General features: G+C 32.1%; 1 protein-coding gene across 1 annotated transcript in view; it reads right to left on the minus strand.

Moving 5' to 3' along the window:
- The window catches only part of LOC142330751 (trypsin-1-like), a 92199-nt gene extending 68059 nt beyond the window's left edge, over window positions 1–24140 (minus strand). The window contains exon 1 of the mRNA XM_075376196.1: window positions 24020–24140. Coding sequence (XP_075232311.1) covers window positions 24020–24140 — 121 coding nt within the window. The remainder of the gene's footprint in view (window positions 1–24019) is intronic.
- Window positions 24141–24382: the final 242 nt, after the last annotated feature.

The raw sequence follows: 24382 nt of genomic DNA on the forward strand, positions 1-24382 counted from the left end.
TTGTTCGTGTTTAAGTGTACATCTCTGTATCACTGGACCGGGATATACTGTTTAAAAGAAATTCAACAAAGTACAGCGACCAGAAGGCGGTAAGTAGGAGTAAAAATGTTGAATTACAACTGATTCGGTCAGATCTTAAACTATCGATTAATCGCACAGGAAGGGAAGAGTTAACTTTTTTCGCGATGTACCGTTTTTTGTACTGATATTATTTTCTGGACGTTCTGTTAATGTAACTGTTATTTTTGACGTTATACATGCACATCGCAAAGTATATCTTCGGTTTGTATATTTGCGTAATAAAAGGCAGCGAGAAACCGCATCGCTCCTCAATTTTGTTAATAAGCCCATCGTATTATTGAAGGCAAATAAGCCATCGATGATGATGAAGAAGGCATAGCCGTTTACGGATGTTCGTATTACAGTCGTTGCAGCAATAACTACCAGAACTGTGAAAAATAAAATCTTTTTTAATTTTTCTAGCAGTTCTATAATCGATATATGTACCTCATTTTGCACTGAATTTAAGTAATCGAGCTAGAAAATGACATCTCATTTAGTGGAAATTAAAAAAAATTCTAATTTATTGTGGAACTTTTAACATTTGTACCGGAATAATTTTACTGTATTAGCGATTCTAACCTTCTAAGGGAATCTGATATAGCTGATAGACGACAGTCGAATCTGAATCGATACTATACATTCTCATACGATACTTATTGTACGATTGTGCAACGGTCACCAAAGGTTCTCGTAGACAAACGTTGAACTCAGGATTATCGAATAAAGAGGCCAGCTTAACGCTATCGAACGTGTTTCCTCTCCTATAGCGTTGTAACGACATCTTGGTACAACTATAACAAGATATGAAGCCCGATTCAGGGAGTTTCGTGCCTAGTAATATTTCTCTCAAATAAATTCCATACTTACAAACAGTTTAAAAATTAATGATTAACACGAGTACGAAATACGTTAAAAAAACGCTGACAACATAGTTATAGGAATTTCTCATCACGCGGCTTTTTCCGGAGGAATGGCTTATACCCACAATTTAAAATATTTATTATTTTATTTAAGTATAATATTTTTTGTTTATTTAATTCTGTGATTCTAAGTAAAGTGCGCGCGCATACAGTATTTCATTCGCGCGGGTGTGGCGGTACTAGCAGCCATTTTAAATACTTATTTATACTTTAAATATTTCTTCTACCGCTCTCCTGTGACGTCACAACATAGCGGACGATTACAACGGCTGTACTTCATTACTACACTAGCGCTCCTTGTGATGAGAGGGGTACTAATGACACAAAATACACACTTAGCGCTAGTTTATTTAGAGAATTTTTAGGGGTGGGGTGCGATTATGTGATTTTTTTTTAGAAATATTATTTTTTTAAATAATGCGCCTGAGAAAAATAACATCTTAATTAAGCGAAATCTCGAGATACTGACGGTGTTCTACAGTCTCACTTCCTTGACCGTTTATGTTGAAAATTTAATGGCTTCAGTGCCCCATATATAGAAGTAATCTGACCAAGTTTGGTCAAAATCGGTCGAGTAGTTCTGAAAATATACGGTGATTTAGAGGGCGATATACGAACGTTCGGGAAATTTCCATCCGGTTTTTTGGGTTCCATGAGCGACAAAACGCGAAGACCCGGTGAAAACCGCATATGCCCAAATTGGACCTATTAAAAAATTTTCCCTTTTAAAGCTATAGCGCTAGACGGGAAGGTAAAAATATTTGGAATACACAAAAATAATACAATAAACGGCATGTCGGGATTTTGCAGACAGCTAACTTTTCCCTTCCTGTACAATAAGTCGACAGTGAGGCGTGGCCGAATCGACTGTAATTTAATATTATAAATTTCTAGATTCTTCGGTTTGGCCCTGATGTTGAACGTCTACATATGTTGAACCTACATATTCCGGCCTCATATATTTATTAGGCACAAATAAAATATAATGTACGAGCTCCGGACGCCTCCCGGGTTCGGGAGTAGAATTAAAGTATTCATGCTTTATAGAAACCTGAAAAAGAAACTAAATTACAAAAATCAGCATAGTAGTAACTACGGTAACTAAAGTGCCCAAACCTATGAGCAGCAAAATTTTACAACTTATTTCTGTTGCCATGGCGACAGAAATTAATGCAATAATTTTTTTTTTTTTCTTTAATGAATATCTTGAATCGACAACTTCAATCCCGAGATGGCTAGCCCTTGATATACGGCTTAAAACCTTTCTTGTGATAACACGAATGAACCTTAAAAATTTGAAAGCAGTCGGTAGGCTGTTTCATAATATTTTTTTATTTTGGATTAATTTAGTAAAACCGCTTACTTGATGTAAATTGTTTATATAAAAATTTTAGTGTTTATTTTTTATTCAAGCCGAAAATTACTGGCTAATGTCCGATAGAATCTCTCTGTTATTTATGATGAAACTGCGTGTGAAAAATGAAAATCCTGGTCGAAGTTCGAATTTAGAATCTACGGGATTAAAGATTGTAACGTTACCACTCCACCAGGAAAGTCGGCAAATATTTATTATCTTTATCTCATCTAACCGTTTATTTGCTGAAGTTTCTAAATATCTTTTATTATTGTAGTTTATTTACGAAATTTTTATTTAAGTCATTACTTATTTATTATTTTCTTTTATAAAAATAAAATGTTATATAAAATGAAGTACAGCAATCGCAAATAAACTAAACCGTTGTTCTGATTGAAATGGATTTTACAAACGAGCCAGAACTAAATAGAAATCGATCTGTTTGTATATATATTCGTACAATTCTTTTTTTAAAGATTTAATACGTTTCTGTTTTTAATTTTGTTTCTGTTTACACAGCTGTAAGCTTTATTTAAACGTCTTATTCTTAAATTGTTGCTTCGAGTCATGCGTCAGGGAAATTTTTTTCTGAAGAGCATTTCTTAAATGAGCTACGACCCGTTAATATTTATTCAAAGCATTACCGTACGATATTAAGAACTCGGTTTCAATTTTTTTCATTTTTTTCCCATTTATCTGGCGGCTAAATAAAAACCTCTTTATAATAAATCGTTCGGTTCCTAGAATACTGTCTACTAATTTGTAAGCATTATAGTCTTGCAGCATAATTTATTGTTTCTTACGTTTTAATAACATATTGGAGAGAGAATTAAGATTCGGTTCAGCAGTTTTCTTTAAAGTAAATTTTTACAGAAGATCGAACACGCTTCTTTCAAATCAGTTTTTCATCTTTTTCCATATCGAAGAGTATTAAGAATTCGGGAATTTATCGATTAAAGTATCTTTTTTCATTTATTCTACCCTCCCCGTATACCAGTAGTATCTACATTAAAGGAATACTATAGTGTTTAAAGGAAATTGATTTAACAGTGCTACCGCACAGTTACCTATTTTTATATCGTTAAATATACGCTTAATAGGTAATAAAAACTTGTAAAAGGTAAGAAAAGAACATTAAACTTTAAAGGATCCAATAATCTTTAAAAGATAATAGGAATACGGAAGGTACGTAATTTTTAAATGAAATTCAATAAAAATAAAATAAAATTTTATCGCTAATAATCAAAATGTATTTTGAATAGTTAGAAAAACTAAGGTAGTAGGCCGCATTACATTGTATTCTAGAATGCCCAGGTAGGACATCGGCGTGTATGATTAATCTTCACACCGGATTGCTAACTCACTGTTTGGTGAGGATCACGGGATGGTTGCTGAATGTACCGGACTAATAATAGTAATAATTTTTTTATTTTTTCGAGAACTTCACGAACAAAAGGTTGTAGCATGTCAACGATCGGATACACGACACACGGTGAATTTGTACCTCCGTGTCACCTGTTCTGACCTTTAACAAACCCAAACGTCCCGAAAAAATAAAGTCTGGCTTTCACTGACTAGGTATCCGTCCGTTCATCCCGACTCCATTACGCTGTTTTGATGTCAGAAATTCGGAAATATATCTGGGCTTTTTGGCGACCCATTACATCCGGATGATTCGTGCAAGGATCCACCGGGTGGGTCGACTATCATGGGCATCTCTCTGCGAGATTACCAAACTATCTGATTTATAAGGTAGAATTATCAGTTCAGGAGCACAAAACCGTACAAAAGGTCAGCCACTTCGAGACTACAAAAATTGTGCTTGGCATATGCCAAACGTTACGTTATGGCCAGATCGTTGAGGATCCTGCAGCTTCCTTTAAATCAAAGATGTAATCTCAGAACTAGCACCAGCCCTACCTAATACGGTCGAACGTATCGTCAATGAAAAATTGAAAAGGCCATCGACAGAAAGCAGCCCAAAAAAAATCAGATGTCTCCAAACAAAAGAGTTCTGCACAACCTAGGAATGAGCCTTCTACCGGTCACAAGATGAACGAAAATAAAATTAAAACGCAGAAGAAACCAGAACCTAATGAACCGTTCAAAGTTCAGGTAGAGAAAATCCTCATTCACGGAAAGAAGATGACGTAATGATAATAAAAAAAGAGACTGTTGACCGAGCAGCAGTGGAGCCCCCGAAAGCACTGTCTACTCCAAAAAAAGAGAGCGAGCACTTTAGCCGCTCCAAAAATTTCAGCTGGGAGTGCATAAAGTCTAGATGTGGATGCATTACTTCCCGCTCCACTTGAATCGGGTATCATCCGATGCCGTCCGCAAAACAACCTCCGTGATATCGGAGATAGATAAATATTTCATTTCTTAGGCCTCATACACCTTGTCATCAGAGCTGGAGGCCGTCAGAAAGACGGAATAAAGACAGAAAAAAGCTTGATGTAAGGGAAAAACTAGACGTTAGATATTATGGGAGTGAATTTTACAATTCATTGAGGAATTTACTTTAAGGATGAGTTCTAAATATCGCAGGATGTTTACACCTGTTTTCGGCAAATTGATATTTCTTTAAAAATTAATTTATATTTTTTAAACAGCAAGGGGCCTATACCTCCTTGCCATCGTGATTTATTTTGGGGTTTTAATGTTCTACGAGGAGTATGTTTTCTGGATGATCTGTGAAAAGATTATCTTCTGACGTGGTCGCTATTTTTATCAGGGTGGGAATGTTTTAGTTGGGACATAAGCTAATGACCACAGTATTCGATGCCTTCAATCCCAAAAAAATAAATGTTTTTCATTTCACTGTACAATAAGAAACTGATTAAACAAAATTATATATTCAACAGGGAAAATCCTGTCTAGAGAAACCAACAGAAGCAGTTCTGGTTTAGTTGTTTAAATTTTTTTTCCTTTAAGTGTATCCTTAATACACTTAATTATTAAACATATTTAAATCCCTCTATACTTCAGATGTACATTTGTGTATAACACTTTCTTTTTGTTGTTAATTATTTTTGTCGTAATTAAAAGTTGTCATTAAAAAAAAAAAAAAAAAAAAAAAAAATGACGTAAACCGGTTTCTTAACTTGTAATGTTAAATAATATTTGTCTTTATTGATTTCATGGATTAAATATTATAACGTTTTCATTATTTTTTATCGATAGATATGATTTAATTTTGATATTTACTTTTAAATTGCATAATTTTATTACTATAATTTTTATTTAAATACTTTTAAAGCCGATTTTGTGTTAAGTTTTTTATTTTTACGGGTGCATCTGTTTATTATTACTATTACTAGATTTTTACCCGTTAATAAATTTAATGAAAAAAATAAAATATAAAATATTCATTTTATTTTTTATAGTTTTAAATTTATCGTAAAAAACGAACTAATGTTTGAGTCGCACAAACTAAATTTAAAAAAAAAAGGACCGGCTCAGTTAAGAAAAAGCAATAGGAATAAATTTGTTTTCCAAGATTTACCTGTTACGTACCCGTCGGAGAAGGTCGTTTCCTTTTATTTCCTCAACAATAAAGTAAAGAAAAAAAAACTACTAAATAAATAAGATAAAAGTGAAGAAAGATCTGTAGAATAAAAGTAACTTGATTGCTTTTAAACTTACCATTTTCTCCTTTAAATCTTGTTTTTATTTTTTATTAACTTACACAAAATTAAAAAATAATTAGTATATACGAGGGATATCTCTAAAGTAAAGACCGCTGGGAAATTTCTCTCCTTAAAGTTGGCGAACCTGTGACGTTCATGGCCACGCTAGTAATGAACTCGCTGCATTGTTTTCTGTAAGTTGTCGCGTTGTGGTACCTTTAATTACGTGTGAGTCTTTACGTTATAAAATTAATAGGAAAATCGATGTTGCCGGCGCCTGTGAAATACATGGTCATACGTTTTATAAACCATGAAAACGTTATGCCGACTGGAATTCATAGGCAGTCGGTTGCTGTGTACGGTGATAATGTAATGAATGAAAGACACGTCCGAAAATGGTATGAAAGGTTTAGAAATAACAGAATTATGTATGTGATGAAGAACGTTCGTGGAGGCTCTCGATAATCACCGAGGAGTTGTTGAAACACGTTGATGATGAAATCAAAAAAGATCGTCGCTCGACGATTTCCGATCTGGCCTTTCTTTTTCTTGATGTTCCAAGAGCTGTTATCGGTCGCACTGTTTATGAAACGTCGGGTACCGCACGTCTTTCTTCTTTTTTTTTTGGGTGTCAAAATCTGAAGCCAAATTTTGGATCTTATTAATTCGTTCTGACTTTTTGAGAGAGCCCCAAGGTATGATATTATATTTCAGATGGGAATACACTTAAGCGTAAATTTTTAATTTTAAAACGATTTCTTCGAACAAATTCTTGTATCCAGTTTTATTTACATTCATTTTCTAAAAAAAAAGGGATCATATAGAAGTTCTGTCCACAGGCTGACCAGAGGGATGACCCTTGCTCCATCTTCCACTGGTCTTGCGGTCCCAGGCCTCTTGCCAGACGAGAAAGGTACGGGTCCGTTCCTCTCCGTCGATGGTCTACCTATCGATCATCCCCCTACCCGCCACCCGCTCCGTTGCGAAAAGAGCAGTAGGCATAATCTTGAAAAAATTCTATACGTGGAAGCGAGTTGCAATTAAATATACACTTCTTGTTTTTTTTTAAATGAAAAGTGTATTTATTTCATTAATAATTCTGATATTTTTTCATATTTATTATTTTTATTGTTATTATTGAATTATTATTTATTGTAAACATTTTTTTTACAATTAGAGGTTAATAATTATTAATAAATCAGTATATTTAAATAATTTAAAAAAAACCGTATAAAAAACCAGTTAGAAGTCGGATTCTAACAGATTGTGCCTTCTCCTTGCAAGATTCTAATATTTCGTTAATTAAAATTTTATTTGGCTATAACTCTCGAACCAAGGAAATTAAGTACCACTTATCATATATCGTTAAAAAGTTCTCAGTGAGGGCTTACTACTGCAGTTAAGAAAACGTCCAAATCCAAATTTTTTGGATTTTGGGCTTTTTTTGGACACTTTTGGTCCAGTCGATTGCAATCAAAAGGGGAGGTGGACAACTAGATGTTACAAAAGTCCTAAATTCAAAATTTCAATATCCTACGGCTAATCATATTTGAGTTATGCGAGATGCATACGTAAATACGTACAGACGTCACGACGAAACCAGTCAAAATGAATTCAGGGATGGTCAAAATGATTTTCGTTGAAATTTGAAAACCGAAATTTTTCGCGATCGCAGTACTTCCTTTACTTCGTACAAGGAAGTAAAAAACAAATTTCTCGCTCAATATATTGATCCATTAAAATGAACTTTCCCTTATTAGAGTATTCCATTTAACAACAGCTGGTGAAATGCAGAGCTGTTTTAGATAGAAAATCTGTGTAATAGAGCTTCATTGAATCAATTAAAAGTTTATGTAAAACAGTTCGATTCAATTAAATATCTTTCCGATTAGAAAGTATACTGCTCCTAATAAAGTATTACACGTACATAAATTAAGTTTAGTGTTTACTATTTATAAGGAGGATTACGGTAATTGCTTATATAAAACAAAAATATTTATTTAAATTAGTTTTTGATTATCATATGTAGTGACAATGATGGTCAGTTCAAAAAATGTTACAAATAAAATCTTGTTAGTATCACTTTTCTTTTCTATAATTAACTTATTCAAAATTTAATTCAAGGACAGAGAATTTTGTCGAAAAGTTTTTTAAAAATCAAAGTTTATTAATTTTTTTGTTTAATTTCAGTACAAAAAAATCTTGTTTTATATATATTATGTATATTTTATGTTATAACATTTTTTATTTTATGATTTAGTATTAAATCCCAAATAGGTTTGTTTAATATAACTTGTATTTTATTTCGATTTTTTTAAAGAAAAATAATTGCGTGAATATTTTGTAATTTTGATTTTATAACGTGAATTTCATATTTTTGTTACATCAAAAAACTTAACTAGAATTTTGTACAGAAGAACTGAGAGGAAAGTGGAAGAAGTATTAGGAGATGACCAGTTTGGTTTCAGGTGAAGTATAGGGACAACGGAAGCTATTTTAGCGCTCAGATTAACAGCAGAAGGAAGATTTAAGAAAAACAAACCAACATACTTGGCATTTATACACCTAATTTCGATATTCGATATCGATTCGAATATCGATATTTCGATATTGGCATTCGATATCGTAGACTGGAATAAAATGTTCAGCATTTTAAAAAATTTAGGATTCAAGTATAGAGATAGAAGAACAGTTGCTAACATTTACAGGAACCAAACAGCAACAGTAATAATTGAAGAACATAACAAAGAAGCCGTAATAAGGAAGGGAGCCCAACAAGGGTATTTCCTATTTCTGTTACTTTTTAATTTTTACATACAACTAGCAGTTAATGATATAGATCCGAACAAATTAGATCCGGAATAACAGTGAAAAGATAAAAAATAAAAATAAAAAGATAAAGATGCTACGATTTCCTGATGATATAGTATTTCTAGCTGAGAGTAAAAAGGATTTAGAAGAAACAATGAACGGCATGGATGAAGTCCATCGCAGAAACTACCTCATGGAAATAAACAAGAACAAAACGAAAGTAATGAAATGTAGTAGAAATAATGTAGATGAACCACTGAATATAAAAATAGAAAGAGAAAAGATTACAGAGGTAGAAGAAATTTGTTATTTAGGAAGTAGAAGTACTAAAGACGGATGAAGTTGGAGCGATATAAAAATGCCGAATAGCACAGGCGAAACGAGCCTTCAGTAAGAAATATAATTTGTTTACATCAAAAATGAATTTAAATGTCAGGAAAAGATTTTTGAAAGTGTATGTTTGGAGTGTCGCTTTATATGGAAGTGAAACTTGGACGTTCGGAGTATCTGAGAAGAAAAGATTAGAAGCTTTTGAAATGCGGTGCTATAGGAGAATGTTAAAAATCAGACGGGTGGATAATGTGACGAATGAAGAGGTATTGTGGCAAATTGATGAAAAAAGAAAAATTTGGAAAAATATAGTTAAAAGAAGCGACAGACTTATAAGCCATATTAAGGCATCCTGCAATAGTCGCTTTAATATTGGAGGGACAGGTAGAAGGCAAAAATTGTGCAGGCAGGCGACGTTTGGAATATTTAAAACAAATTTTTAGGGATGTAGGATGTAGGAGGTATACCGAAATGAAACGACTAGCACTAGATAGGGAATGTTGGAGAGCTGCATCAAACCAGTAAAATGAGTGAAGACAAAAAAAAATATGAATTTTTCTCCGGAAATTGGATTTATCAACAGGCCTAAGCTGAAATAAAAAGTTATTTATCTTGTAAGAGGTGTATGACTGACTACATTTTACTTCATCAGCTGTAGCGATATATGCTGCTACAGCAGTTGCAGGTAAAACCCCTTTAAGTGTATACATTGTTCAAAAAGAAACTCTAAAAAAATAGGTCTTTTAAGATTTGTGTAAAAAAAATCGTTTTAAACTGTAAATAATTCGCGAAAAATTAATTTATTTCAATTCTCCAATTTTAGTCCAAAAAATATATTTTTGTTAGAAGAACGTTTGTGTGTGTGTGTATCTGTGCGTGCGCGTGCGCGTATGTGTGCATGTATTAATCTTATAACACTGGACTCCGTTGACCAATTTACTTGGTAGACAGATACTTACTACTTTCGGTGGACGTGGGGGGGGGGGGGTTAGAAGAATACATTAAATTTTTTTAAAAAAGGGATGGAGCTGTTTTGGCTGAAATACTTGTAAAATGTCAAATCCTTAGTGGGGCACGCAAAACGTTTTCTTACAGAATTTGTAACAAAATCACTGTATCACAAATTACAAAAAAAAATTAAATAAATAAATAAATACTTTATTCGATATTCACCCCCTCTCTAAAAAATTACTATATATTTTTATTTTTTTTTTTGGCTAAATTTTGTTATAGAAAAGGAGGTAATCGGAATTTTTTGGAATATATTTTCTATATCAATAAGCCACTATAAAAAGTGGTCAAAACTCATCCCATTCCGCGGTCTGCGGTAACAAATAATATTTTTAAATTTAAAAAAAAAAAGATTAATTTAGATTCATCAAGCAAGTTACCCGTTGAATTTAAAATGTAAAAATTTTAATTTTTGACAGTCCTTATTTTTTATTACTTTTCGAAAAAAAAATTAACCGAAACGTTTTTCACCATATTCCTACAAAAATACAAATTTATTAATGTAGAATTAGTTAAGCTGTATTTTAAAAAGTTTATACTTTATAAATTTATGATCATACTTAGGAATTATTTTATTAAAAATTAATTTTACCGGAATGCTTCCCCTCAGTATGGGAGTTTCCAAAATTAAAAAAATATTAGCTTCTTTCAAGCTAAAAAATGGATTAAGTTGTTTGCATTCGTACGTTTATGATACAATAACACTTTTTCCATTATTTCTACGAAATTTTGCAGCAAAGTTCTTTATTATTATTTGTAACGAAGTAAAATATGTGTAACAAGTTTTCATTTTATAATGGCGGCTGTTATTTCTTTTAGACAGGGTTATCTTAGATATGCAACCTCTATCGATAAGTGTTCCTCTATCGATAATGCGTGGACCTCTATCGATAAGTGTTCTCCCACCACTATTTTCTAACCTAACCGCTTTTGACATCACCCGCTATTTCCAGTTCGAATGTCAGCGGTAACGCGTTAGATAATTGTCTCTTTTCGTTTTACTCCATCTTCTGGCTTATCGATTTTTTCTTTTTAACCTCCGTGACCACCGTTAGGTATTGCTTCAGAGGATGAGATGAACGAGTTGTATTGTGTGAAAATGCCGTGCCTGACCGGGATTCGAACCCGGGAACTCCGTATGAAATGCCGAGACGCTACCACTCGCATAACGGAGGCCGGCTGGCTGATCGCTTTAATTTTATTTTTCGGCCGTTCTTATTTTTCTTAGGCAGAGCGGATGGAAAAAGTATAGCGAAGAGGAAGTTCCATCTTCAAGCCGACAAAGGTTCTTCCCTCCATTCTTAAGGCGACTTATCTCTGACGTCACTCGTTGTTTCAAATTATCTTTGAGCGGCTACGGATTATTTTATACGATTTATTCCATCTTTAAACTTAACGTTTTCCTCCAAGACCGTTGTCGTGGTTTTTCGTTACAGCATCTCAATACACTATTAAGTACTTAAATGCACGTTTTCAATAAGATTATTTTTGATAATATTTTCCTGGAATAAAAAAAAAATTAAAAAAGTGAGCAAAAAAAGAACATATGTAGTGTATCTTCTTGACAGTCATCAGCTAGTCAATAATATCGTGTCCTTAAAAACTAGCGGTATTGCTAATAAAGCAATATTTCTTTTAACGCTGACCGAAACTTCTACTTTAGGTTGCTATCGACAATTTAGTTTTACAATCTATTTTAATTTTTTATCAGTTCAAAAGTTTAAAGAGTTAATCGCTGTAATTATTAAACTTAAAAAATAAAACATCATGTCGTTCAATGAAATTACATCCAGCTTTATTACCGTAGGAATTAGTGCACTGAACGTAGCTTTGGCCATCGTTAGCATTTTAATTTTCTTCTAACACTTTGATTTCTAGGATGCTTACCCTGCTGAGACATATCAAGCGATTGCGGAAGCAACAATTTGTAAAGATGAGGATTTTACCGCGCCTTTCTAGAACGCCCGTTTAAATGTTATGTTTAATAATGAACATTAAATTATACTTTTTATTATTTACGTATAAAATTGTTTGTAAAAAAAAACCCTATAATTATTAAGATTTTAAAAACAAAACTGAAAAGTGAGTTCTGGATTATTTTTTCCACGAATAAGATTAATATTTTTCATGATAATCAATAATTTGAAAGAAATTGCTATTTTTCCATTTTGTTTAAGTTATTAATAATTATAAAAAAAAAATTATGAAAAATAATTATTAAAAAAATAAGTTATAAAATATTAATTATGAAAAAATTATGCCGGTAATTGGGAAAATGTTGAAATGAGCCAAAGTTCTGGATATCAGATATTTCTCCGTTAGTAAAAATGATATATATATATATATATATAATATATTAAATCTGATTATTGTTTGCAGAGATAGTATAAGAGCACCCTATTGCACCTCCCAGTAGCACCCGAGGGGCACGCCGTTTGTTACCGGTTGACGGTGACGCTTGGTCTAGCTTCCCGTGAGAGGCTTACATACCTCACCACTCTAGCTTCATAAGCGGTCCCCACGGGAAACCCATTGTTGTTCAACAGAATGTTTCTAAATTCATTTAATATTATTTTATTCAACGTGATTTAAATCTATTATTTTTGTAATATCATTCATTCGATCGATTCGAATCATTCGGTTCAAACCCAGCACACACAGTGATATAGACTTAGACTCACAGTTCATTAATTCAATTCATTAAAGTTTGTGCTTCAACCGGCAAATCTCCACTCCTACATATATGCTCATAATATATATATATATATATATATATATATATATATATATGCTGGCGTACCCCGTCGCGACTTTGCCCACAATATAGATGTAGCTTCACTCGCAATGCTTTTTTAATAGCAAACTTATTTTTTTATAAATAAAAAATATTTAATCGACAATATTATATTTAGATTTTCATTCAATCCCAATAAAACGGTAAAAAAAATTTTTATGAAAAATACTGAAGGAATATACGATAAACAATGAATTGTTGCCCGAAACTTAAATAAAGGAAAACAAAAAAGGAAGATAAGAAAATTGGACATTATTTGTTAGACCGATCCGTTTTATGAATGAATTAAAATAGTTCAGTATAAAAGTCCAATAAAGATAAAAAAAATTTATTACAATCCCAAATCTAGCATCCCCATCGCGGTTTTGCCCGTGCTCGATGGTTACTTGCGTTTCCCGTCACGATCAGAGGGTCATGGCTCGTTTCGCTCTCCCTTCCTCTTCACCCATTTCCCTTTTCCCCGACCTCTTTTCTTTTCTCTGTTTTCCCTTTCCATTTCCCCGTTTCCCCTTTTCCGTTTTCCCCTTCCCTCTTTACCATCTTCCCTTTTACCGCTTTCAATTTTTTCCTATTTACTTTACGATTTTTACCTTTCTCCCTTCTTCCCCGCGCGTAAATCGGTCCAGTAGTTTTTTAGTCTATAGCGGACACACATATCGGAAACATTGCAATGGAATCGTAAAATATTTTGTATAGCGTATGTTGCTTTTACGTCCAACAGATAGAGCTGTTAACACGAAATTTAGTTTTTGATCGATTTGAACCCCTTAAAATCAAAATTTCGCAAAATCCTTCTTTAGTGCACGCCTATTTAAAGATACGAAATTACCCTGAGAATTTCAAGTCTCTACCTATAATAGTTTTGGTTGTACGTTGGTTATAAGTCAATAAATCGGTCAGGACATTCTCTTTTATAAAAGACAGGAACTTAAAAATATCAACTCTTCGAAATTATTCTTAGATGTAATTGATATATTAAGCAACCATTAAAAAAACACAAACAAATTAAATCGTGATAAAAATTAAAGTTTGAATTTTTTTTATCAAATCAACAACGATAAATACAGAAGTTAGGTTGAGATAAAGACTTGAAAATCTAGTCTTATGATGAAGCTGAAGAGAGATATTTAAAAATTAATTTTTGTATGTTACTTAATTAATAAAATATAATATCAGTCTTAAATTTCATTTAATGTGACGGTGAAAGAACGGTATAACGACCAAAGGCGCTCTGATTTATAACGATTAACACGATTACTGAATTACAAATAACGTGGTAAAACTCTGGAAAAAACCTTAAATTAAGAAAGTAAACAAATTAAATATGTATCGTTATATTATTGAAATATGTCTAAAGAGAAAGTGACATCGATTGATGACAATGGAAATTACATTCACAGTTGATATACTACTGTTAAAGTACTTGTTATAACTACAAACATGAGTATATACCTTAATGTTGTGTGTGTGTGTGTGTGTGTGTGTGTGTGTGTGTGTGTGTGTGTGTGTGTGTGTGTGTGTGTGTTTGTGTTTGTGTGTTATGGCATTAATTTTTTAAAATAGTCATGTATACTCTGTAGAAACATTATTATTTGTTGTTGCTATTATTATTATTATTATTATTATTATTATTATTATTATTATTATTATTATTATTATTATTATTATTACTATTCTAAACATTATATTTAAATATAAAGCGATGACCTAGAATGAAATTATGTTACCATGTGGCCATCTACAATATTATATTACCTTTTTAATATTAAAAAAAATCAGCAAAGTAACAGTAAAGTTAAACAGCAACTACAGTTGCATTTAAGTTGTTTTTATTTACTCTTATTATTTCGATCAATAATCGAACTTTACTATAAAGCTCAATATAAATTGAGCTTTATAGTCATCACACCAGACTGTAAAAGAGAGCAATCGGCTGATCGTTGAGTAGATTAAAGAAAACCGCGTTACTTGCTTATCGTTAGACAAAATTGTATTTTTACCCTATTTGAAGTCTATCTGTATTCACTACGAATTATGCTAGTGTAGTATTACCTTATATAATCGCGTAAGACGCGCTCACAGGTTTGTGTAATACGCCCGAAAGAAAAAAAAATTATCTTTTATAAAAGTCATATCTTACGAAATTCTCAATGGAGAACAAAATTGAATTTTGTGATGCACTGAAAAGCTTTTTATTGTCAATTTTTTTTTTACAAGAAACTTGTAGAAATAAATCCGAAAATTATATCTGAAAGTAATCTTCTTTTTCGTCTGTTCTTCCAAAAAGTACATTTTAATGTTGCGTAACTTTTTTTTTTACAGATATAAATATGAACAATTAATATTTAATTATATATTTTTAAAAGATCAACTTTATTTATAGTTTTAAATATTTTTTTATGAAGATGCTTTCAATATAGAAAAAAAAAACTATTTCGGCTCTTTTCAGTAAAGGTTGAGACATTTTTTTGGTTTATTTAATTATTTAAAAACAACAAACAGTATTACTGTACCTAAATATTTTCACATTCTCCATCTAAAAATAGGATTAAAAGCCGATCTCCATGGCAACGTCCCGGCCTTTCATTCGGAGGTCCCGGGTTCAAATCTCGGTCGGTCGGTATGACATTTTTCATACGCTACAAAATTCCATTTCCCACGCACAAAAAAAAAGTGTTGGATATCGTTTGTCTCGAAGAGGCGATAAAAACCGATTAGAATGCTTGTTTTTTAATTATTTTTTTCTTTTTTCGTGGTTTATCAACAGATACGCGAAAAAGTAGACCGGTGATAAGGATCGATTTATCCTCATTTCCTTGATCCTTTCCTCCCGAGTGATGTTTTATTAAGTTTTCATCTGATACCCACCGGATCCTGGCTAAAGGTTGATTAGCGGCTACTTTGCCTGTGGAACTATCCGGTATCTCTATTTCTTTAAAAACACGACTTCATATATCGAGTCTCTTCTTCGATGAATCAGATTGTTTTAATGTACAGTGTAGTCGAAAACTCCCTTTACATGTTAATAGCGTAGTACAATTAGACATGTAGATAAATATTGTTATGAATACAAAACAATACAAAAAAACGGTACGTTTTTTACTATTTTTGAGCAGATTTGATTGTTTATTATTATTTCCCGCTATAAGATTAGTCCTGCGCCACTTTGGCTAGTGCGGGAAGGATGTGACAGTCTCGAGTTAAACCGTGGCGGATATAAGTGCTTTCACTGTTAGAGAAGCGCTTGGGTGCTTCTGTGCGGGTTGACGAACGTCAGAGCACAAAGCAGACAGGACAGACATTTTGAAGGACTTTACTGTGCGGTTTGGAAAACTACCGCCATCACGACCAACGTTATTCGCACGGAAGAAGAAAATCTTTGCGAAGGGAATTGTTCTCGATGTACGGCGTAGCGGAAGGCCTACGACTCGCACCGAAACTTATGTTGCTGTGGCAGAATCAATTGAACGATCGCCGATGAAGTCAACCCGTAAGCGGTCTGCACCCCGCGATTGATTATGCGAGACCCCGTGCGGAAAGACTTGAATGTTTCATATTTTCGGTCATCCTCACTGAACGAGTCGAATGATCGTAACTTGGATCGTCGTGGGCATTCATGTGAAATGCTGCTCGTACGTTCCCCGCATGCAAACGATAAAAAAAACGTTATGTTTTCTGACGAGCGTGCGATTTATCGCAGCTCACAAAATCGTAACGTCTTTTTTTGGGCAAAAGACAATCCGTACAAGGAATCGAGTGGAATCCGCCGCATGTTCTGATTTGGGCAGGGATAAAGGCAGACCATCTGTTTGGACCGTATTTCTTTGATGGTTCTGTGAACCGCACGGCTATCTTCACACGATTAACACGTAATTGCTTCCAGAATTAACGGCATGAGTAACTAACATCGTTACACTTCAACAAGACGGCGCTTCACCACATTTTGGTGTGTGTCTGCACACCGCTAAAGCAGTAAATGAACCTTGAACCTTTAAAACAATGCTATTTAGTGTACACATTAATGTTAACCAGAAATAAATGTTGAAATATACTGTGCTTTGTATTCCTAACAATGTTTATGTATATATCTAACTGTACTATGTTATTAACATGTAAAGGAAGTTTTCGTCCACTCTGTATAATATATATGTATTTCGTTAAGGCCAATTCGTAAATAAAATGAGAGTTTTATTCTTTAATGTTCAAAGTATATTAGATAATCGATATGTTCATTCTATACCGTACGGTTCAGATGGATGTCGTCTTGGGTTTAATACCTTTTAGATTTATTTGTATAGTAATTGTTTTTATTGTCGGAAACTATTGAATTTTTCTATATTTCATTCAGGTCGCTCGCTTTCTTGACTGAAATTTTACAAAAGCTTCTCCAAGAAAACTCAGGGTGGTAACTAGATCGTATAATTAATGGAAGTAACACTACCGACTTATATTCCATCATTTATTTAAAGGGAAGTACCATTAGATCCGGTTTTAACTTTTAATTAATTATTTTTCTTTATATTTTTACGGTCGTGTATCGCTCATAACAGTCTATACTGGGGTTCTCATTTTTCTCTATGTGTTTTCTATTATATTAAAATAGTTGGTCGAAATTAATTAAAATTATAAAGCGTGAAACATTTCATAAAACATTTTTTTACGGGTGTATTATAACTTTTGAATTATGCGGCTGGAACCTGTGTGTCATTATGAGGGACATTATAAAACAAATTTTCGTTATGATGTAGATGTTAAACCGATCAGATAGCCTATCTTTTCAACTTCTGAACGATCAGAAGCTGATAATGTTTAATGTATCAGCTGTTTTTTTTTTACTTGAATTTTAATTTAATTTAGTAGTGGCAAGCAGAGGTTAATTTGAAAGTACACCAATGGATAAGTAAATTTTTATACTTCACCGTTTATTCTTTTGATAATTATGATGGATTCTGAGAAAGAAATGCCTTTAACACCGATTCGATTGTTATTAAAGAAAAGGTAGAATTTATGACTAATAACTATTGCTACAGAAATGTATTATTTAATGTATTTTTTGAAAAAAAAAATCTGTAAACAATGTATTCTTTCGTTGATTTAAAACGATAATCCTAGTATTTTCTCAGTCGTAGAAAAAATACGATATGTAACTGTATCATGATCATTACCTCACTATTTCGAAGTTTACGACATTCGCCAAGCTCTTGTCGTAACTTCGCACTCGTGCAGTAATGGCTATCATTTTAGGCTCGTTACATAATGTACTATAATTTTGATAATAATAAAATAACAGAATCGAAAAACAAAAGTCGTTTACTCCGTATGTTTTCTAATTTAAAATTTAAATTTTATTATTTTTACGATTAGCGGGAGGAAACCGGTAAATTAAAAAAAAAAAAAAAAAAATGATTTCTTTGGGCCAAGAAATTACAAACGCATTTGAACTTTGTCCGATGTCAATTAAGTGGAGTAGACGGTAATTCGAGAAATATGAATTTAATTAACGGCGTCGTATATTTTTACTTTATTTACGTATTTATTATTATAAAAGTTATATATAGACGTTTATTAAGTTAATTGTTTAAATTAATTCATTTGTGTAATAAAAGATTTCAAACGCGGGGTGCAGGTAATTTGTTGATCATCATTTAGCTTATAATCGTACATATTTAATTAATACTAATCAGTTAAAAACTTCAAACCATCATCTTATAACGTTTCTTAAAGTCGTATCGTTTTTTCTTAATGCGAAGAGCCAAATTTTTTTCTAAGTAAGGTGTTATTGATTTGTTTTGTGAAACCCTCTTTTCACTGTCTTTCTGTTTCAGAAGACTAAGAATTTGTAGAAATAATTCTTCTGGTTCGGTTATGTTCTTATGCCGGTTCACAAACGATATTTTGCTGCGCTCCTAATTCATTAGGTTTTTTCATTCTTTTTTATCCGTATTTTTCCTTATAGCTTTAATATTTTTTCTGATGCATTTATAATAATTATTTTCCATTTTTTTAACGTCTGATATTTTTAAAACGAAATTAACGATACGTAACTTTTAAATAGTATCCATAATAACCCTTTTTGCCAATAAAGACGCAATATTCTAATAAGAAATTTAATAGAACAGCTATCAGTATGATATTTTGAAAAAGTCGGTCGTTATTATTTATACAGAGTGTATCACGAAGTTCTCCCGGGAATTTCATAACCTACTCTACTAGTGAAAATAATGGAAAAAGTACACATAAACATATGTTCTCGCAAATGCTTCATTTACGAGTTACGGATATTGAAAGATTTCGCTCGGATTTCAGCCGCCCCGTAAAATGAGGTCGTACTGAAATCCTTTGGAAGTTAATTAAGGGGCAAAATTAATCATTTCTTATGGTTTTTGATCTGAAAAATCGAAAAAATATAGGCCTCAGAACCGTATCTGCAGTATTTTTTGAGATATCTGGGGTGAAAACCAATAAATTGGGGTAAACCTCTGTTTTTTATGTTTAACGTATAATTACTTTGTTTAATGCGTAATAAACACGTAAAACGTTTAAACAAAACTTGTAGAGAATTTAATTTTGAACAAAATGATGTAAGATAAATTGAATAAAACAAAAAAAAGTTAGAAAAATTCGAATTATATTTAGAAAATATATTACTTTTTTTGTTAGAAAAGAAGTCATTTAACGTAAACAAAAACCAAGTTATTTTTTGGTGAGGTGAAAAATTTGTAAAAACAAAATTTACTGTTAAGATTGCTATTAAAAAAAATTTTAAAAACTAGAAATTAACCGATTGTAAATTAAAAATTACTTACAAAAATTTTTTTATGAATGAGGTAATACGATAAATTATTTGATAAATTATTATGCCAAAGTCGGCAATAAAATAACAACTGCTCAATAATGCGCGATACTGTATTAGTGTTTAAATCATTTCTGTAAGGCACATTAAGTATATCGTGTATTATGAACTGTGCTGTCATTAATGAAGGTTTACTGTGAATTATAGTTTGAACGAGATCGGTCTGCCGTTGAAGTAATGCCGTACTTATTTACAACAGAGGAATACGCTGATATGATTTTATTTTGGGCGTGTATAATGATAATGCTACGGCTACTGCATAGAATATGAAATTCGTTTTCCGAATCGCAGGATTCAAGATCCCAAAACAATTAGCGCGACTTTTCGCAAACTTCGTGAAACAGGTTCACTACCTAACGTTCATACCGGCTACGAACGATCTGGCCAACAAGACGACGTTATTAATGAAATTATTATCGATGCGGTTCAGCGCAGTTCGGGCGTCAGAATGCGATGTCTTTCTATACGGATCGGAGTTTCGCATTCGTTGCAGATGTATTTTATTTGATAATGGGAGGTATTTTATTTGATTTTTAGGTCAGAAACCATAAGAAATCACTAAATCTGTCCCTGTCGGTGACCACGATGCACCGGATCTAAATTTCGTTCAATTGCGCATCTCCCGCTTGCGGAAGAGGCTGCAGAGCTTTGCGATGGAAGCATGACAGCTGCGATGAGACACTACGACTAAGGAAAGATCCTTGTATAAGTTTATACAGGATTTGGGAGGATGGTATGCCTTGAGCTCGTTTTTAAGGGCAACGAGTGCCCGTGTGCTCACCAACCACGCTAACTTGAACCAATATCTGTTTCGGTTCCGCCTATCAGCTGATGAGTTGTGCGTCTGCGGGGACGTCCAGTCAAATGAACTCCTGATATTTGACTGCGCTGCTCTTGGGGGGGGGGGGGAGTCAGAGACCGGGCCACCCTGGAACTTAGAAGTCACGGGGAAAATTGGCCTCTCACAAGCGGCGATAGCCGCATTGATGGACCATGTGGAACTTCCTAAATACGGTTGCTTTGTTCAACCGGCATCCGTAGTTTACTTAAGGGAAAGACTCTTATCGCATTACCGTGGGAAGCTAACCCTGACTATGGCTGACCACCAGCCAATTATTATGGCTCCAGGCGCTATAAAATGGTGGACAGGTAGTTTCTGGCAATCAGTGACCTAGAAGTGGCAGCGAATTGCTGGCTAGATGAAATAAATTTTATTATGGATGTCATATATATTTTTAGTAGTTGACGGGTGCGCCTATTTTAGCAAATATATGACAAGTGAGCGGTTGGGACACGTAAGTCGTGGTGTATGGCACCGCGCTTAGTCCGCTCACGCTGTTAGGTAAGCTCTGGGAGCTATGTTAGGATACTGATCGCTAAACTGTTCGAAATTCGGTTACCGTTTATGGGATAGACATTCGGTCTTATGCTTTAGGTCGACCGATTGGGGTGGTAGCGGGAGAAATGCCAAGCAAACCAAAAGTCTGTCCCTTAATTAAAATTCTAAAAAATTCACTACGATCTTATTTCACCCGGGTAGCTGAAATCCGACCAAACGTTTTACTAGCCGTAACTCGTATACGAAGCATTTTAGAACATATGTTTATAAGGGGTTTTTCCATTATTTTCACGAATAGAATTGCTTATGCATGTCTCGGGTGACGTTCGTGATAAATTCTGTATATAACATATTGCAGATTTATTTTAGTTTTAGTTACTGATTTTATTCTATTATAAAAAATGAACCCTTTTTTAGTTCTGCAAGCGTGAATTCATGTGTATCTATCCCTTTTTATACTGGATTATTGTATGCGTAAAAGTTTAATATTCTTTATAAGCAAAAATTTTATCAACATTTTATTAAATAAAAAAAAAACTTCTATGGGATTTTCAAAATTAATGTCCAATTTTTTAATTTTGACATTTTTTCGAGAAATTTTTCTACTATTTTAACCGAAATTATTTAATCATTAGTGAATTCCAGACAGAAATACTTCTTTTTAAAAGTTACTTTATTTAAAAATAAAAATAAATAGATTGAAACACAAAATAATACATCAAATTTTAATTTCTTTTAGTTTTTAAATAATTTTTACTTCCTTGTACGAAGTAAAGGAAGTATTTTGATCGCGAAAAATTTCGGTTTCCAGATTTCAACGGAAATATTCATTTTGACCAACCCTGAATCCATTTTGACTAGTTTCGGCGTGACGTCTGTACGTACGTGTGTATGTATCTCGCATAATTAAAAAACGATTAGCCGTAGAATGTTGACATTTTGGATTTAGGAGTGTTGTAAAATCTAGTTGTGTACCTCTCCTTTTGATTGCAATCGACTGAATCAAAAGTTTCCAAAAAAGCCCGAAAAACAAAAAAATGGTTTTTGGACTTTTTTTTAACTGCAGTAATAAGTCCTCATTGAGAGCTTTTCAACGATATATCAGAGGTTGTACTTATTTTCAGTCGGTTCCAGAGTTATAGCTAAATAAAAGTTTAATTAATGAAATATTTGGATCTTACAAGAGGAAGGCACATCGGTTCGAATCAGACTTCATCTCCTTTTTTTAAAATTATTTTTAATTTAAATAAATATATAAATAAATTTTTTTTTAATTATTAACATTTCATTGTAAAAAATAATTACGATGAATAATAGTTCAACAAAAAATAAAAAAAATATCATTAGTTTTTAATGAAATAAAAGTTTTTTATGTACTTTTCATTTTTCAGAAATGTGTAAATGTAATTTAGTTGATATAGAAGGAGGTCATGTGTTGTCCACATCAGATTTTAATGCGTGGAAATTTTCGTACTTATTCGATTTTATAATCGCTTAAAATTCAGAAACAGCTGGACCGATCACAGTGATACTTTTACCTTTGTATTTATTAAAACTTGAATAAGATTGTGTATGTAATCTTATATGTTATCTAAATAACTTCATAAACCAAGAGAGTGTCATAGTTTACAGCATATTTTTTATGTAATTATATTTTGAGTCGGTGACTAAATTTACATTTCCCTCCCATGAGCTTTAAAAAAAATAAGAACGAATCTTGTTTTACTTTTAAAAAATCACAAATTACAAAATCATTGAAAAAAAATTGTTCCATCTCCACACAAATAACATAGTACAATCTCCATATCTATTTGCTGTTTACGAGCAAATAAATTTCGTACGCTGCTGTATGAAAAAACATCTTTCAACTTCTTCTGAATGACTGTGGTTTTTATAATCTATTTTATAAATAAACAAATATATATATATATATATATATATATATATATATATATATATATATATATATATATATATATTATTTATTTATTTATTTGTAACACATCATCCAAAAATATAAGTAAGATGATTTTTTTTTTTTAAATGGATCAACAAATGAAACTGAAAGTGAGACTAAGGGAGTCAACAAATTTTGCATTTAGGATCAACATTTAAAACTAATTATAAAATATACTGTTTAAATATTGGCTGTATAGAAAAAATTGTTTTCTGAAAATTCATCCAAATAATTATATAGAGCGGAACTGGAACCTACAAAAAGCTTCAATTTTCATTTAAATAGCTTTTTTAATAATTTTATTTCATTTTATTCATCAAATAAATAAATACAAAATTAAAGAACAAGTATGCTTCGTTAAATTTTAAAAAATTTCGCTAAAAGGTATAGTCAGTCAGTTTTAAAAACCAATTCCACCTTTGTTAAACCGGAAAACAATTATTTTCTTGTAACTCAACAACACAATAATTCGGCTTAGGAAGAAGGGGCTTATTATACTTCCGTTGCTATAGTTTTTTTTTAAAGAAACAATATTCTGTAGATGAATCCTCTCTGCTTTATAAAACGGTAAGAAAAATGCTGAAAACACGATTGCAATAACTCGAGACCGTATAGAATAACTCAATAACTTAACATCCGTAAAAAAAATATTGTTATATATAAATATTTTCCTGAAATAATATCATCCCGAAAGTTTTATTAAAATTGTTTTAACTTGCATTCAACCTGATCAACATGATAATAGACATAAATCTAGGTAATAAGTTTTATTTTATTAAAAAAAAAAAATTGGCAATGAACAGAGAAACGTTAACATTTCTGATTTTGTCTCGCTTAGCGTTAAATGTTTATCGTTTGACAATACTCTTTCCGGATCAATAAATTAAAAATATAAGAACGGAAGAAATAAAATTTATCAGAAAATAAACGTATAAACATGTATACAGACATAACTTACCTTGTAAATTAACTTCCGGTAGTAGGTTAAACACTAAACAAATAACGAAAATTAAATTAGTTTTCCGCGCTTTAACATATCTTGTCAGGTTAGCCAACTTAAATAGTAGTAAACAAAACATCGTATTCTTAATTTCTTCTTCATTATATACTTTTTTATAAACTTATATAAATGTTACCGCATGCTGGTCAAAGAGCGTATTAATATATTATTAATAAATATATTACGCATTATAATTATATTATATTAATTAAAAGTATCTTTTTATTAATTAATTTTTAAAAAATAAACATTTTTTTGTTATTTGATATGTTATAATGTTACGGTGATTAATAAAACCAGTCGATGTATATATAATGTACG

The sequence above is a fragment of the Lycorma delicatula genome, chromosome 9 (genome assembly GCF_047948215.1).
Source record: "Lycorma delicatula isolate Av1 chromosome 9, ASM4794821v1, whole genome shotgun sequence".
Classification (NCBI taxonomy): Eukaryota; Metazoa; Arthropoda; class Insecta; order Hemiptera; family Fulgoridae; genus Lycorma; species Lycorma delicatula.